General features: G+C 27.9%; 3 protein-coding genes across 4 annotated transcripts; 2 read left to right on the top strand and 1 right to left on the bottom strand.

Annotated features, from left to right (window-relative positions):
- Nucleotides 1–772: 772 nt before the first annotated feature.
- On the bottom strand, nucleotides 773–4996 carry LOC111027159 (protein lin-9 homolog). Of its 2 annotated transcripts, none has more exons than XM_022305391.1 (2): nucleotides 4592–4809; nucleotides 773–3263 (listed from the first exon to the last, which is right to left on the bottom strand). In XM_022305391.1, exon 2 carries the CDS (start codon nucleotides 3124–3126, stop codon nucleotides 1318–1320), a length of 1809 nt encoding a protein of 602 aa, XP_022161083.1. In that variant the 5' UTR covers nucleotides 3127–3263; nucleotides 4592–4809; the 3' UTR covers nucleotides 773–1317. The 2 variants fall into 2 exon arrangements, with proteins under 2 accessions (XP_022161083.1, XP_022161081.1); XM_022305389.1 differs by lacking the exon at nucleotides 4592–4809 and adding an exon at nucleotides 4834–4996 and having other exon boundaries at nucleotides 774–3263.
- A 117-nt stretch (nucleotides 4997–5113) lies between these two features.
- LOC111027160 (tRNA-dihydrouridine(47) synthase [NAD(P)(+)]-like) lies at nucleotides 5114–7556 on the top strand. The gene is made up of 2 exons (XM_022305392.1): nucleotides 5114–5292; nucleotides 5707–7556. The coding sequence occupies exon 2, from the start codon at nucleotides 5717–5719 to the stop codon at nucleotides 7451–7453; it is 1737 nt and encodes a 578-aa protein (XP_022161084.1). The 5' UTR covers nucleotides 5114–5292; nucleotides 5707–5716; the 3' UTR covers nucleotides 7454–7556.
- Nucleotides 7557–9795: 2239 nt separating this feature from the next.
- Nucleotides 9796–13844, top strand: LOC111027179 (SNW domain-containing protein 1-like). The gene is made up of 5 exons (XM_022305422.1): nucleotides 9796–10283; nucleotides 10366–10519; nucleotides 11957–12307; nucleotides 12382–13271; nucleotides 13527–13844. The coding sequence occupies exons 1-5, from the start codon at nucleotides 10270–10272 to the stop codon at nucleotides 13723–13725; spliced, it is 1608 nt and encodes a 535-aa protein (XP_022161114.1). The 5' UTR covers nucleotides 9796–10269; the 3' UTR covers nucleotides 13726–13844.
- The last annotated feature ends 528 nt before the right edge of the window (nucleotides 13845–14372 follow it).

Genomic DNA, 14372 nt, shown 5'->3' with positions numbered 1-14372 from the left:
AATTTATAAAAATTATAATTAAAATACATAAATACTTACACAATTAAACTCTTACCTATTTTAACAACACAAAATTTTAACTCTAGGAAAAATACAGTAAAATCAGATTTTGTGAATAAATAATTTTGGAACAATCAGAACATTAAAAATAATGACTTTCATAAATAATACATTTAAATCCTTTGTTTGAATAAAAATATATATTAATAATTTGTTTATTAAAATATTTTAAAATACGCACATTGCACATCTAAAAAAAGTAAATAATACAATGTACATCATTCAATTATTGTTCAGTTCTTGAAGAATTGTACCAATTATTATTAATAAATTATATCTACATGTTGCGGATTTTAAAAGTAAAATAATATTAATATTCACTAATAAAATTAACAGATAACATATTATAATTCTACCAGTTTCTACAATTTTCACAAATACATTTACAATTAAAAGCTAAAAATAATTGTCTCATAATACAGTGCAACCTACTCTATAATTAGATAACTCAAATTAATCATTAACTATAATTAAGAAAAAAAAGGTATTTTCATACCATTATGTGAATAAATAACTCATAATTTAAATTGTAAGTATAGACAAATATGTTTCTGATTACATACTTTATACATACGATGAAACTTAAGTAGACACTGATTGGTTTAAAATAAAATAAATTGTTATGAAGGTAAATAAAAAATATACATTTTATACCATATTAATTTAATAACACAGAGTAAAAAAAAAAGAGATACACATTTAAATTTTAGGTTCAAAATAATGTTATTAATTAAAAGGAGATCAACAATTTGAAACAAATTTATTTCTCAATAATTAGATATTTTTGTTATAAATGATAGAACAATATACCAGCATTTTCAAGAATCATTAACCGTTTATCAAAAACATTATAAACCTAGTTTACTTAAATTAAACATGATATATTCTACATATAACAAATTTGTTGTCTCATAAAGAATATTCTGAATGTATAATGACCAATATTTGTATTGTGTTATCTTTAAATAAAATAAGACCTCATTGATATTAGTATATTCATTATTTTATTAACATATAAACATTTTAAAATTATTGGTTATGTAAGATCAAATTTATTAAAATATAGGTACTTAAAACGTTAGTTATGATGGCATTAATCAATAATCATTTTAAGTGTTGTTACATCCATTTAAATCTCTCTCTATAAATATAAATATATCAATAATCAATCTCCTTTATGTTCATAACAATATTTTTTTACACCTTTTAAAATATATTTGTTAAATATAGTTTAACAAATGTTTCTAACATTTTATGTTATTTTCTACTAGACGAGGATAATGTATGAAAAGTATCTAAACTAGATTGAATTTGCTGCATATGAATTTCCACACAGTTTTCAAAAGATTTTTGATTAGATTGACTAAGTTTAAGTTTTATTTCAACCATAGTTCTTTTTAAAGCATCCAATTCATATGCAGTAGGTTCATTTTCAGTCAATGTCTTCACCTGAAGCATTAAAGCTAATAAATCTTTGATTAAAGCTAACATGGGCTGGTCATCAGACATAAAACGGGAATCAGTTACTTCTTTATTATGTTCAATCATCTGTTCAGCTTCATCAAACGACTGATTTTGCAAATAATCCGTGATCAATGGCCATGTTTCAGCTTCTTCAGGTGCTAATACTTTAATTTCTTCACTAAGCACACACATTACAGATGTTAAATGTAGATTTAAATTATCCAAATCCAAAACAATTTTAGCATATCGACTCTGAAATTCTGGAGTTATATCTTCATTGTATAAAACCATTCTTTCAGCTTCTGAATTCATGTTACGTAATGTTTGTACATATTGCTTTTTTGCAGTCAAAATTTTTCTGAATTTTACAGTAGATTCTAAAAGTTTCATTGAATATTGTGCAGTTGTATTCTGATCAGTTTTAAGTATGTCTACTTTAGTTTCAGGTGATATTGAACGGTTATGGTAAGGTATACGTGGTCGACACATTTGTAGCAACACATTTTTTGAAATAGTTTCTGAAGGTTGATTGGAGCATACTTCATAGTCAAGGACTGAGTGTGTACCTAACCCAGGCTTATCAAAATGTATTCGATAAGTATTGTTAGAAACATCCAAAGCTTCAATAGTTCCATTAAATAGACCATCTTCAGTGTTACTCCTTAACATTGCTGTTACTTTTGTACCAACAGTAAGTTGCAAAGGTATTTCATCTGGTATATCTTTAAATAACAACTCATCTCTAGCTTTCCTCTGTTGTAATAATCTTATTTTTCTTCTCCTCCTATCCAACTCTCTAATTTCTTCATCAAAGAAATTCTGAGAACATCTTCGAGGTTTACCCATCATCCGTCGTAACATACACCATTCAGTTCTAGTCATCGTTTTAATTTTAAACGAGGGAAAGAAGTCTTGTACACACATCATAAAATCAGATTCATATAAGAGAGGTTTGTCTATATTGCTATAAAACCACTCGTAATATATCCAGTTCTTAGCTTTTGGCAGTTGAAAAATTTTCCTAAGTCGTAATCCAACATTTTGACAACGTTTACGTTCCAAAGAGTCAGATTTTGGTTTAGATGCTGACACGATGTTTTTAGGAGTTTCAAGTTTTACAGTTTTTGGTTTAGCAACACCATTCTCGGTAGATTTTTTAGAAGCACTTTTAACAGGAGTTTTCACATTGGGAGTTTTAAGTTTGATTGTAGGTGTTGTTTTGACAGCAACTTTTGGAGTTTGTAATTTTTGACTAACAACTTTTTCTTGTTTAGGTGTTTTTGGTGTTTTTGGTTCAAGTTTAGGCTCAATAATTTTTTTTGGAGTTTGTTTTTTAGGAGAATTTACATACATCATACGCTCCTGTTTCACGGATGGATTTTTGGATGTGTTGAATACTTCTTCATCAAAAAATAGTTTATTTTTTTTCCTTATACGAGCAGGCATGCCCCTTCTGTTTAATTTATCTTTTCCTGAATTTGACGATTCTATAATTTTGGGAGTATTTCTTTTGTTTACAGGCTGCAAACCTAAAACAGCTGGACATAACTTTGTTAAGCGACACTCGTCCTCCATTTCCATATCACTACTATCTGAATCCATTTTTGATTTATTTAATAACTATTACAAATAGTTAAATTGAATAAAAATACTGTGCTTATTAAAGTTATGTATCAAGAAATATTTTTCAAATGAATATGCATTGACAGTTCAATAAACTGTAATATCCCCATAATAACCTGGAAAAAAAAAACAAAACTATAAATTTAAATTTTCATTAGGGATGTTCTATAAAATAATTAAATAAGTCAACTATTACAATAATATTGAAGTAGCCAGAAGTCTATAATAAGCATATTTTGCTCAAGTTTTACTTATATTGGTAGTACATTTTATGTATTTAATGAATGTTATGATCATAGCTTACACGTTGATTACAACTTTAAATGAACAAATAAATTTTTTTTCAAACTATTTAAGTAAGTATAAGATAGACATAAATATTTTATCATGTAACTATAACTTATAATGTCTTTAAATATAAGTTTTTCATTGTAAATAAATATAAATTATACAAATTTTATCAAAAGAATTGAGAAACTAGAATTATGAGTATTATTGTTTAATACAAATAACAAATGTTTAGAAAAGATACAAATTATAAATTTATAATACAATAAATAATATTAGATAGTAAATTAAATTATTCAAATTATATTCTAGCCCATTTTTAAAATATTTTATACTTCTAATTACAGACTTCTCAAAAATAATATATACAATTTTAAACGTTCATACGTTACATCAATTTATTAAGTATGTACATTTGTTAACTCATATCTAAGCAGAATCTAACTTGAGCAAAGGCTATACATTTATAACAACTTCAAATGATAATTTCTAAATTCATCATAAAACAACATTTATTATTAACAAAATAATGAGCCGGATAATAGAAATAAATAACAAACAAAACTAAATATTTAAAAATAAACCATATGAAATTAATTTGCATTTAATACGAATAACATAATAAAAACAATGAAATGGTATAATTTCAATCATAAGAAATAGGTAAGGGAATAGTTTACAAAAATTATTTATAAGTTACAATATCCAATTAATAATTATTTATTATACCAAGTTTAGAATTCAGAGTCCTTTGAAGTTAGATGTAGTCATCAAAGTTGTCAATATAATTAGTTGGAATATATACAAAGGAAAATTATAAATTTTAATAAATTTATTTGAAAAATCTAGGTATTCTAATGGATAATATATTATACTTCATAAGTAAATTGAAATTATTCGTATAATTCAAATGTGGGAAAGTGAAATACCAATATAATATTCAGAACTTTGCCACATCTTACAAGTCATAACCACGGCATTAGTATTATAATCAGGTCAAATTCAACGTAAATAATTGAAATTAATCAAAATACACGAAACTTAATTTTCAGTTCTACAATACAAGAAAAACTATACAGAACCGTGTACCAATGTGTTGTAAATTTAAGTTTATAATGAAAGTTATTATGAAAAAGTATGAACCAGAAACACTTACCAATTCAAAGTTCAAAGAGTATAAGTTTTGTTCAACTGATATCTTACAACTCGTTATCGGTTATTAGAATTGGCATTAAGGATGAACCAGAGAAACATTTAGAGTTCAGTGTTCATCAATATAATATTTGAACGAATTAGTATTTGAAAGGAAATGGCGCAAACAACTGTATCAATTGTCGTTTGAATGAATTCTCTAACGTTCCGAAACGCCAATTATCCATGTACTTAAAATGTACTTACGCTATTTCCATGGTTAATGTAGTACGATGATGAAATAAATAGCAAGCAATGGATGTACGTATTGGAAATAATAATGCAGAATCAAAAAAGAAATGATTCGTAAATTTATATATTTCGTAAAAATCGCGGAGGAAAACATTTCCCAGTTTAAATTCCACATTATCGCCAGGTGCACCAATAACATTTCACGAACGCTATACAGTGATGCTTTAAAAACAAATCGTTATCAACCAAACAGTTTAAAAAATAAAAATCAATACATTATCATTGATCATTTATCATTTTTAATTTTTTAATTTGTTGGTTACGTTCAAAAACTCAAATTAAATGTTCAGAGTTCAGAGTTTTGTCTGGTTTTCAGGAATCCACAAATTACAATATTTTACAACCATTCGAAATTTGAATCGTTAAAGTAAAATACTTGTATAGAGTAATTTGCACTCCTTACAAGTTTAACAGGTAACTAATAAGTGTCACTGTGTACTTTCTTATATTTTACGTTTTTAACACAATTATACATTTTAATTTTTATTACAATGCTTTGAATGTTAAATTGTATATTTATTTTCTACTAAATTAATTTGTTACAGATATTTGTTTTAATAATCACCTAACATTACTAATTCACATATTTTATTGAACAAATGCAAATGTATAAAACATGATGAATGTCAATAATTTGAGTAGACTAATGATAACCTTAATTCTGTTATTTAATACTCATCCACCAAATAATATGTACATTTTTTTCTAAATTATAATGAAATCTAGTTATAAATTGATTTTATATACTAATTTCTTTAAAATAATTGTAACTAGGTAGGGTACCTAAATTAAGATACCTTTATTAATGTTACATTACAATTTTTTCAGATATTTTAAAATGTCATCCAAGAATGAAGACCTAGTTAGTTTAAATGAAGAAAAAAATACTACAGCTGATACCATTGTTAAATCAATTGTACAGGAAGAAAATAAGGGAATTGCATCTATAAAAAAAGAATATATTATTGAAAGACATGTACCTAAGTTGGCAATAAACTGTATTTCAGAATCAGATAAAAACCAACTAAATGAAGATGAGCCACCTTCTAAAAAGCAGAAGTGTTCTAAAAGTGTATTAAAAGGTCAAAATAAATCTAGAAATTGTACTTACTATCAAATTCCACAAGAGCATTTATGCTCAAATCTTGTTGATGGTGCAGAAAAAGATTCTTGTTTACATGATAAATGCAAATTCTTACACAATGTTACAGAATACTTGGAAAAAAAACCTGATGATATTGACAAAACATGTTATGTTTATTCTATTAAGGGCCGTTGTCCTAGAGGACTGACCTGTAGATATGGAAGTAGCCATATTGAAAGTGGCAAAAATATTATTGATCAAACCAAATATGAAACGTGGATTAAAAGTGAAACTAATTGTAAAACCTTAAGTAAAGAAAATATGTTAAAATTAAGAAAAAAATTATACAATTTTACTAAAAGTGATGAAGCTGTTGAAAAAATTGATAAGGATAAAAACTTAGGACCTTTAGTTGAAGAAAGTTATAAAAAGATAAATTGGAAAAATAAACTGTACTTGGCCCCTTTAACTACAGTTGGTAATTTACCTTTTCGTAGAATATGTAAAGAGTTTGGGGCTGATATAACCTGCAGTGAAATGGTACTGGCATCAAGTTTGCTACAAGGACATAATCAAGAATGGGCATTAACTAAAAGACATGAAACAGAAGACATATTTGGTATTCAAATATGTGGTAATAATCCATATATGTTGTCTAAAAGTGCACAAGTCTTACAAGAAAATGTAGATATGGATTTCTTAGATTTAAATTTAGGGTGTCCGTTAGATCAAATTTATAAACAAGGAGCTGGTAGTGGTTTATTACTTAGAAGTAAAAAGTTAGAAGTTTGTTTGAAAAGTATGAGAACTGTACTTGATGTACCTCTTACAGTAAAAACTCGCTCAGGTGTGAATAAAGATCAAAATGTTGCACACGATTTAATACCTATGTTTAAGGATAGTGGAGTATCTCTTATAACAGTTCATGGAAGATCAAGAGATCAAAGATACACAAAAATGGCTGATTGGAATTATGTTAATGAATGTGCAAAATTAGCAAGTCCAATACAAGTATTTGGTAGTGGAGATATAATGTCTTACGAAGATTATACAAATTCAAAACTTCAATTTCCAGATATAACAGGTGCTATGATTGGCCGTGGAGCTTTGATAAAGCCTTGGATATTTAAAGAGCTAAAAGAGAATCGTCATTGGGATATAAGCAGTAATGAACGATTAGAAATTTTAAAAAAATTTGTAAAATATGGTCTTGAACATTGGGGTAGTGATACTCGAGGTGTGGAAACAACAAGAAAGTTTTTATTGGAATGGCTGTCATTTTGTTATCGATACATTCCTGTAGGAATTTTGGAACGTGTACCTCAAAAAGTTAATGAAAGACCACCCAATTACAAAGGAAGGGATGATTTAGAGACATTAATGGCTAGTGGAAATTGCAATGATTGGATAGAGATAAGTAAAATGTTACTGGGGCCAGTACCTAATGGATTTCAATTTTTACCTAAACACAAGGCCAATTCCTGGAAATAGCTAATTTATGTTATATTTACTAATTACTTAAATAACTTTGATTATAATATAATACATAAAATATTATTAATATTATGTTCAAGTTATGTGACAGTGTACTAGATTAATTATATTTATAACTTAATATGTATACCACAAATGTATTAAAAATATATTTTTAAAAATTTAAAACATTTTGAGAAACACAATAGATTGTATACTATGTACCCAATGGCATGGCAGCACTTGGTTCTAATTTATATAAAATAGTTTTTCTGGGAGAGGGGGGAACTGTCTCCTCGATTCGCCCCCCCCCCCCCCAAAAAAAAAAATGACGCCCCTGCCCCATGCTAAAGAGGTATAACATTTAATAATGAATATTTTTGTAATGACACTGACCCACAGTTATGCAAAAAATGCAATGATTTGACCTAAGAGCCAATCAATTTTACAAAATATGTATATCTAATACAAGTAGCATCTGTGTTTGAATTTTTGAAGACATAAAAATATATGTGATTAAAGAGAATGTGTGTGTACAAATGTTGATCATTTTGTTATGCTACCTATATATTTATAGGGAAGATAAGAGCTTATTCTAAGTAATGATTAAAAATTATTTTATTTGAACATTAACTTCCAGATTAGGAAAAAAAGATATTGACTTATTCTTGTCTACAGGCATCATGAAAAATTCACTTCTAAATATTTTCGGTTTAGTTGGATATTTTCCTCCTACACAATTTTTAATGAATACTAAATTCCCCTTCCCATTTGGCCATATTTCTATAAATTTACATAATAAATTTGATATATTTTTGATAATTGTCAATATAAAATAATAAAAAGTAAGTATTATAATTTATAATAATCACATTAGGAACGACGTTAAATTTGGTCGCTTCCGAAGAGGTCACACTTGCCACATGGTCTGTAGTCATATGAAACCAACCCTCATGCCATAGTCGGTAGTCCTATTTGTGGAACACTTATTACAATTTACATTACGGTCGAGCACGTCATATGCTCCTCGAATGCCAGATCAATGAAATAAGTACGCATCAAACTGAAACCACTGGTGGATACCCTGTATGAGATACTTTCACCCACTCCCGGGACATCCAGTAAACTAATACATTTTATCAACAAAACCATCTAATTTAATAAGCTAACTAAGAAAACAATGTACAAATAACAATTATAAAATACTACTTAGTAATAAGTAATAACTAATATTATGGGAATTCAACGTGTTCTTTCGGATGTAAATAATGTAACACTAATACACTACCTATACTATCACGGAATAAATGATAAATTAAACAATTATTATAAATAAAAAAATTATTCTGTGATACTATCATTGTTTTATCATAAACCTAATTTGTACGACAAAAATATGCAAAAGAAGGAGGCGATATTACACCCTCACCAACCCACCATGTGCCAGCATGCCATTGATGGACGCCGGCCTATAGGCTATAAGTAATAACCAGAGCTTGGGACTTTTAGCACTTAAAACTATTAAAATAAGCGTTTAAAAGCATCATTGTAAGCACTCAAATAAGCATTTACAAAATTTAAATTGAAGCATGAATATTCTAAAAAAAACTTAAAAATTCGAACTAAAAAATCAAAAAATAAATAAATGAATCTTTAACTTAATATTACAAAAAAATTAAAATTTTCTTTCGAGACTTCAAGAATTTGATGGATTTTCCGAAGAATTTTCTGAAAAATAAAATGTAAACGATATTTACAAATAGTTGAAAAAAATTAACTAATTAATTAAAACAAAAACAAAAAACTGGAAATAAGCATTTTTTTGAAAAAGAGCTAAAAAAAGCACTTTCAAATTTCATTATTGAACGTGTTGTAAGTTGTAAGTAACATCACATACACTTAAATAGCATTCTGCTATGATTTTAAGTCAATCCATAAAATTAATAAGCAAATGCTTAAAGTCCCGAGCCCTGGATATAACCATGTAGTTATTAAAAAACGCCTTAAACACAGAAAAAAAAATGATGAAAAATTAAGATATTTTCCAAAAACCCATTGCAATTGTTTTAATGTATACTTTTTAAGTAAAATCATTGATTTTAAACACTATAGTATTATAATGAATTTAACAAAATATACATAATAATATAATAATATATTATACTTGACAAAATAAAAATAAAAAGTACTACTTATTCTACATTTCTACTTCTATAATAATAAATACTGTAGATCTGTGGGATATATTATCGTTGGTTGGGTGGTCACACTGATAAGCCAGTAAATAATACAATATTCACTAATCAACATTTCAATAATCAGATGACAAAATGTTATAAAGATTAACTAATGGAAAATTAGAAACTACGAATCTTATCTATTATAATTGTAAATACTAAATAGTAATTATTACCTATATTATTAATGTACTTATGTACTTGCTTTTAATTAAAAAAATAAATAGTATAGGATCACGAATTAAATTAGGAATACATCTAAATCATCATAAATCATATTATATAATTTCTTAGTTCGTGTCATAATTAAAGACAAGATTCAGTCTTGATTCGTGTTCAGGACTATTAGGGCCTGATTTACAATAGTTTGTTTAACCCGAGTTCAGCGGAACTTGGATTATCAATGAATGATCCTATTTTAAATGTTTAAATATTCAAATTAATAGGATACCTACTGTTAGCTTCATGATATAAACTAACTATTCTATGGTTATATTATGGTTTGCTTGAGCCTAGAGACTTAATATTTTGTTCTTAATTTATTTGTTAATCTTGTCATATTAATCATTTTAATTTTACAAAACGTTAGACTACATAATGTCTCTATTTAGGTAAGCAAAACTCAAGTTTATTACTCAATCACCTTTTGTAGCTTATTAATTTGTTTATGTATATTAATTTATTATTTCTCAGTGTATTGCCAGCGCCTACACAATTCCTTCAGGATTTGGAAGAAGATGATGAATCAAACGAAACACTTGCAGAGAAAACCAATACATATGAAGTGTACGCTGTTAAAATCCCACCATACGGGAACAGAAATGGATGGGTACCAAGAACCGTTGAAGTAAATATTAAGATATTGTTATGAAATTTTGAATTATATAATTGTCTAATATAATCGATTAAATAAGAGGAATGTTTACACTCAATGCTCAAGTAATTAATCACAGATAGTTTTTAAAATTTCGTTTCTGCAACATAACCATTTTTAACACGTTGGTAGTCATAAAGCCTTGTGATATTTCAGTGAATTGATGATAGCTGGGTGTCACACTAATAATACTATGTGTAGGTATGCAAATTATCAATAAGCTGCCAAATCTATACATTTTTAAACACAATTATATTAATATGTATGTTGTATAAAACAAAACATATTATTCCCAAAATGCGTTAATCAATATAAATTTATGCTTGATAAATATTAAAACAATTAATACAAATATACATTTTACATTTAGGTCAAAAGGTTGAATTTTTTTTATTTCCCTAGCTTTTGCTGATTTTCTTAGACATTTTTACTTTTATTGCAATTAGCAACATAGGTACCTATATAATATTTGTATGTCTTAAGTGAGTAACATCAGAGCGACCTCTTTTCTTCCAATTCTGTCTGACCACAGAGGAATTTGTTTAGAAATCCGCTTTCGTTTCTGAAATTTTTTTTAGCCGTCTCCTTGTAGTCAACATGTTAAGACAATAGTATTGTTCACGAGACAATTAAAACAACACAAGTGTTGGAATTAACTGTTTCTGCTAAATATATTCCATAGAGTTTCTTTAAATAGTATGGATTGTATGACATATGCTTATTATATGTTGACAAAATACATGACCAAATTACAGTCACCAGTCACTTACTACTACCTAGTGATCAATGTGTGTAGTATTTGTAAAAATAATGATTTTTATGCAGTGTGTTTCTTTTTAAAGGGAACACTAAATAATTCTGTCCAGTGAAATCAGATTGATATGCGGCATTCGGTGGGGGGGGGATAGGGAATACATAAATACACATTTCTTGATGATTGTTAGATCATTCCGTGTGCGCATGCGCAACACAACTTGCATTTTATTAAACGGCAACGGGTGTTTCGAATACCAAATTCAGATAGACCGAATTTTTTAAGTCAATTTGGTCTTTTTTACCATAGCTCTAAAACAAAATTGACTAAATGACAACAAGTTAAAGTTTTGATTAAAATTATTGAATTTTTCAACAATCATACTAGAATTTTATGAATATTATAATTGATGCTAATTAATTCCTCAAAATTAAATTTAAATGATTTAATAGTGTCTACAAGCCTACAGATACAAAAAAAATACTTGAAATTTCATAATAATTCGTAAAATTCTGTTTTTTAAAAAAGTGTTTCTGATTTTTTTTAAAGTTTGTGAACCACTGACTGTTAGGATACTTTTGTTCTTGAGATACTGTTTTAAAATAAAATGTATGCATAGTATAATTTTGTTAAGACAGCTATTTTTTTTTATTTAGGATTTTGGAGATGGTGGTGCTTTTCCGGAAATCCAAGTTGCTCAGTATCCATTGAATATGGGAAAAGAAAATAAAGAATCTGTTTCAAATGCTCTTGCACTGCAGTTAACTTCTGATGGTAAAGTTAAATATGATGTGATTGCTCGCCAAGGTCAAAGAAAAGATAAAGTGATCTATTCAAAACTATCTGACATGCTTCCATCTGAGGTGGTCAATGAAGATGATCCATCTTTACAAAAGCCTGATTTAGAAGAAGTTGCAGACATCACTGAAAAAACAAGAGCAGCACTGGAAAAGTTAACTAATTCTAAAGTTTCGGCAGCATTACCTGTACGAGCGGCAGATAAACCTGTAAGTTGCAATGTTTTTCATTTTTATGAATAAGCTTATTTTTACAGATATTTTATATTTTTAATGTTATTTAGGCTCCTGTTCAATGGTTCCGCTACACCCCTACTGAACAAGGACAAGAATATAATTCAGGATCAAAACAACGTGTAGTAAGATTAGTGGAAGCTCAGAAAGATCCTATGGAACCCCCAAAATTCAAAATTAATAAAAAAATTCCTCGAGGTCCTCCATCACCTCCTGCACCTTTAATGCATTCCCCTACCAGAAAGACATCTGTTAAAGAACAGAAAGAATGGAAAATTCCTCCTTGTATATCCAATTGGAAAAATGCTAAAGGTTATACAATTCCATTAGATAAAAGATTAGCTGCTGATGGTCGAGGTTTACAACAAAATCATATAAATGAAAAATTTGCTAAACTGGCCGAAGCTTTATACATAGCAGATCGAAAAGCCAGAGAAGCTGTGGAAATGAGGGCTCAGTTGGAAAAGAAAATGGCACAAAAAGAAAAGGAAAAGAAAGAGGAACATCTTAGAGCCATGGCTCAAAAAGCTAGAGAAGAAAGAGCAGGTATTCGACTTCCTGGATCTGCTAAGAATGATGAATCTCGTGAACGTGATCAATTACGTTTGGAGCGTCAAAAAGATAGAGCTCGTGATCGTAACCTTGCTAGAAATGCTGACAGCCGTAAAAACAAAGTATTGCGAGATCGAGATATTAGTGAACAAATTGCTCTTGGACTCCCAGCAATCACTAGAAAAACTGGAGATACTCAGTACGATCAACGTTTGCTTAATACAACAGCAGGAATGGATACTGGATTTGGTGATGATGAAGAATATAATGTGTATGATAAACCTTGGCGTGGAAACAGCTCTTTGGCTCAACATATTTATCGTCCATCGGCTAATATTGATAAGGAAGTGTATGGTGATGATTTAGACAAAATTGCTAAGACAAATAGGTAAGTTTAATATTATTATGTTGGAATATTTAATTTGTATTATTATTATTATTATTATAAATTATTCAATGAAGCTCTAATCTAAGAGACAAGTTAACTTAAACTGAATAGTTCAAAGCTATTTTGTATATTTTATGGGTTGTGAATTTACATAGAACAATAATTTTCTTTTTTAGAAAAATAATTAAACTTATAATGTCTATTTTTATAAAAAAAATGTTAAGTAATTATGATTTTGTTTTTGTTTTTATTTAGATTTGTGCCAAATAAAGAATTTAGTGGAACAGATCGTGATCCTAAAGCCAGTGGTCGGTCTGGTCCAGTTCAATTTGAAAAACATCAACAAGAAGAAGATCCATTTGGTTTGGATCAGTTCTTAACACAAGCTAAGCATGCATCTAAAAGGTCTCAACCACAGCAACAAGATCGTGATAAACGTCGTAGAAAAGATTAATTTTTTTTTTCTTATTTATTTCAAAATGTTTTTTGTCCATTATTATAGAAGTGAAACTTGTATCTTAACTCTTAAGTATATAAATTCATAACATAAACTTATGGTGTAAATTTCAAGTATTTGCAGTCTTTCATTTTTGAATTATGACAAAATAAGAAAATCGCTGTTTGAGAAATGGAGTGTATCCAATGTAGTAAAAATGTCTACTTCTAAAGCTCGTAAAAAGTCATGTGGATTTACGCTCAACTTTTTTTTTAATTTCCACTAACAACAACTCACAAAGAACCTTGTATAAAATGTTTAAGTTATTTGACTGAGAAAAATGTTTTCTCCACATTAGTTTAAAAAACAAGTAATCAAAAATTGCATATGCCTATAAATATTTTAAAAATTTTATGGTATATTGAAAACACAGATATAAACATTCAGTAAAAATGTCATGTACGATATTTTTTTAAGAGTTACAACAAAAATCAAAATCGATTTTATCAAAAACTGGTTTCCTTAATTTTTTGTTTGTTTTTCCAGCTGCTTTTGAAAGGTTTTGGGAATTTTTCACTTTTGATCCTCCTAAATACCAACTAGATCTTTCATTTTCTATCACTGTCTAATCGATAAAGAAGAAAATTGTACCATTTTTACTGCCC

The sequence above is a fragment of the Myzus persicae genome, unplaced genomic scaffold (genome assembly GCF_001856785.1).
Source record: "Myzus persicae strain clone G006 unplaced genomic scaffold, MPER_G0061.0, whole genome shotgun sequence".
In the NCBI taxonomy this organism is placed as follows: Eukaryota; Metazoa; Arthropoda; class Insecta; order Hemiptera; family Aphididae; genus Myzus; species Myzus persicae.
The sequence above is the reverse complement of the archived record's forward strand: the minus strand, read 5'-3'. Positions and strand labels throughout refer to the sequence as shown.

Bases quoted from the DNA above. Each gene is read 5' to 3' on its own strand.
- LOC111027159 (XM_022305389.1), bottom strand. From the start codon at position 3,126: ATGGATTCAGATAGTAGTGATATGGAAATGGAGGACGAGTGTCGCTTA.
- LOC111027160 (XM_022305392.1), top strand. From the start codon at position 5,717: ATGTCATCCAAGAATGAAGACCTAGTTAGTTTAAATGAAGAAAAAAAT.
- LOC111027179 (XM_022305422.1), top strand. The intron at 10,520-11,956 runs GTAAATATTAAG...TTTTTTATTTAG, and splicing joins GGGTACCAAGAACCGTTGAA to GATTTTGGAGATGGTGGTGC. The intron at 12,308-12,381 runs GTAAGTTGCAAT...AATGTTATTTAG, and splicing joins TACGAGCGGCAGATAAACCT to GCTCCTGTTCAATGGTTCCG.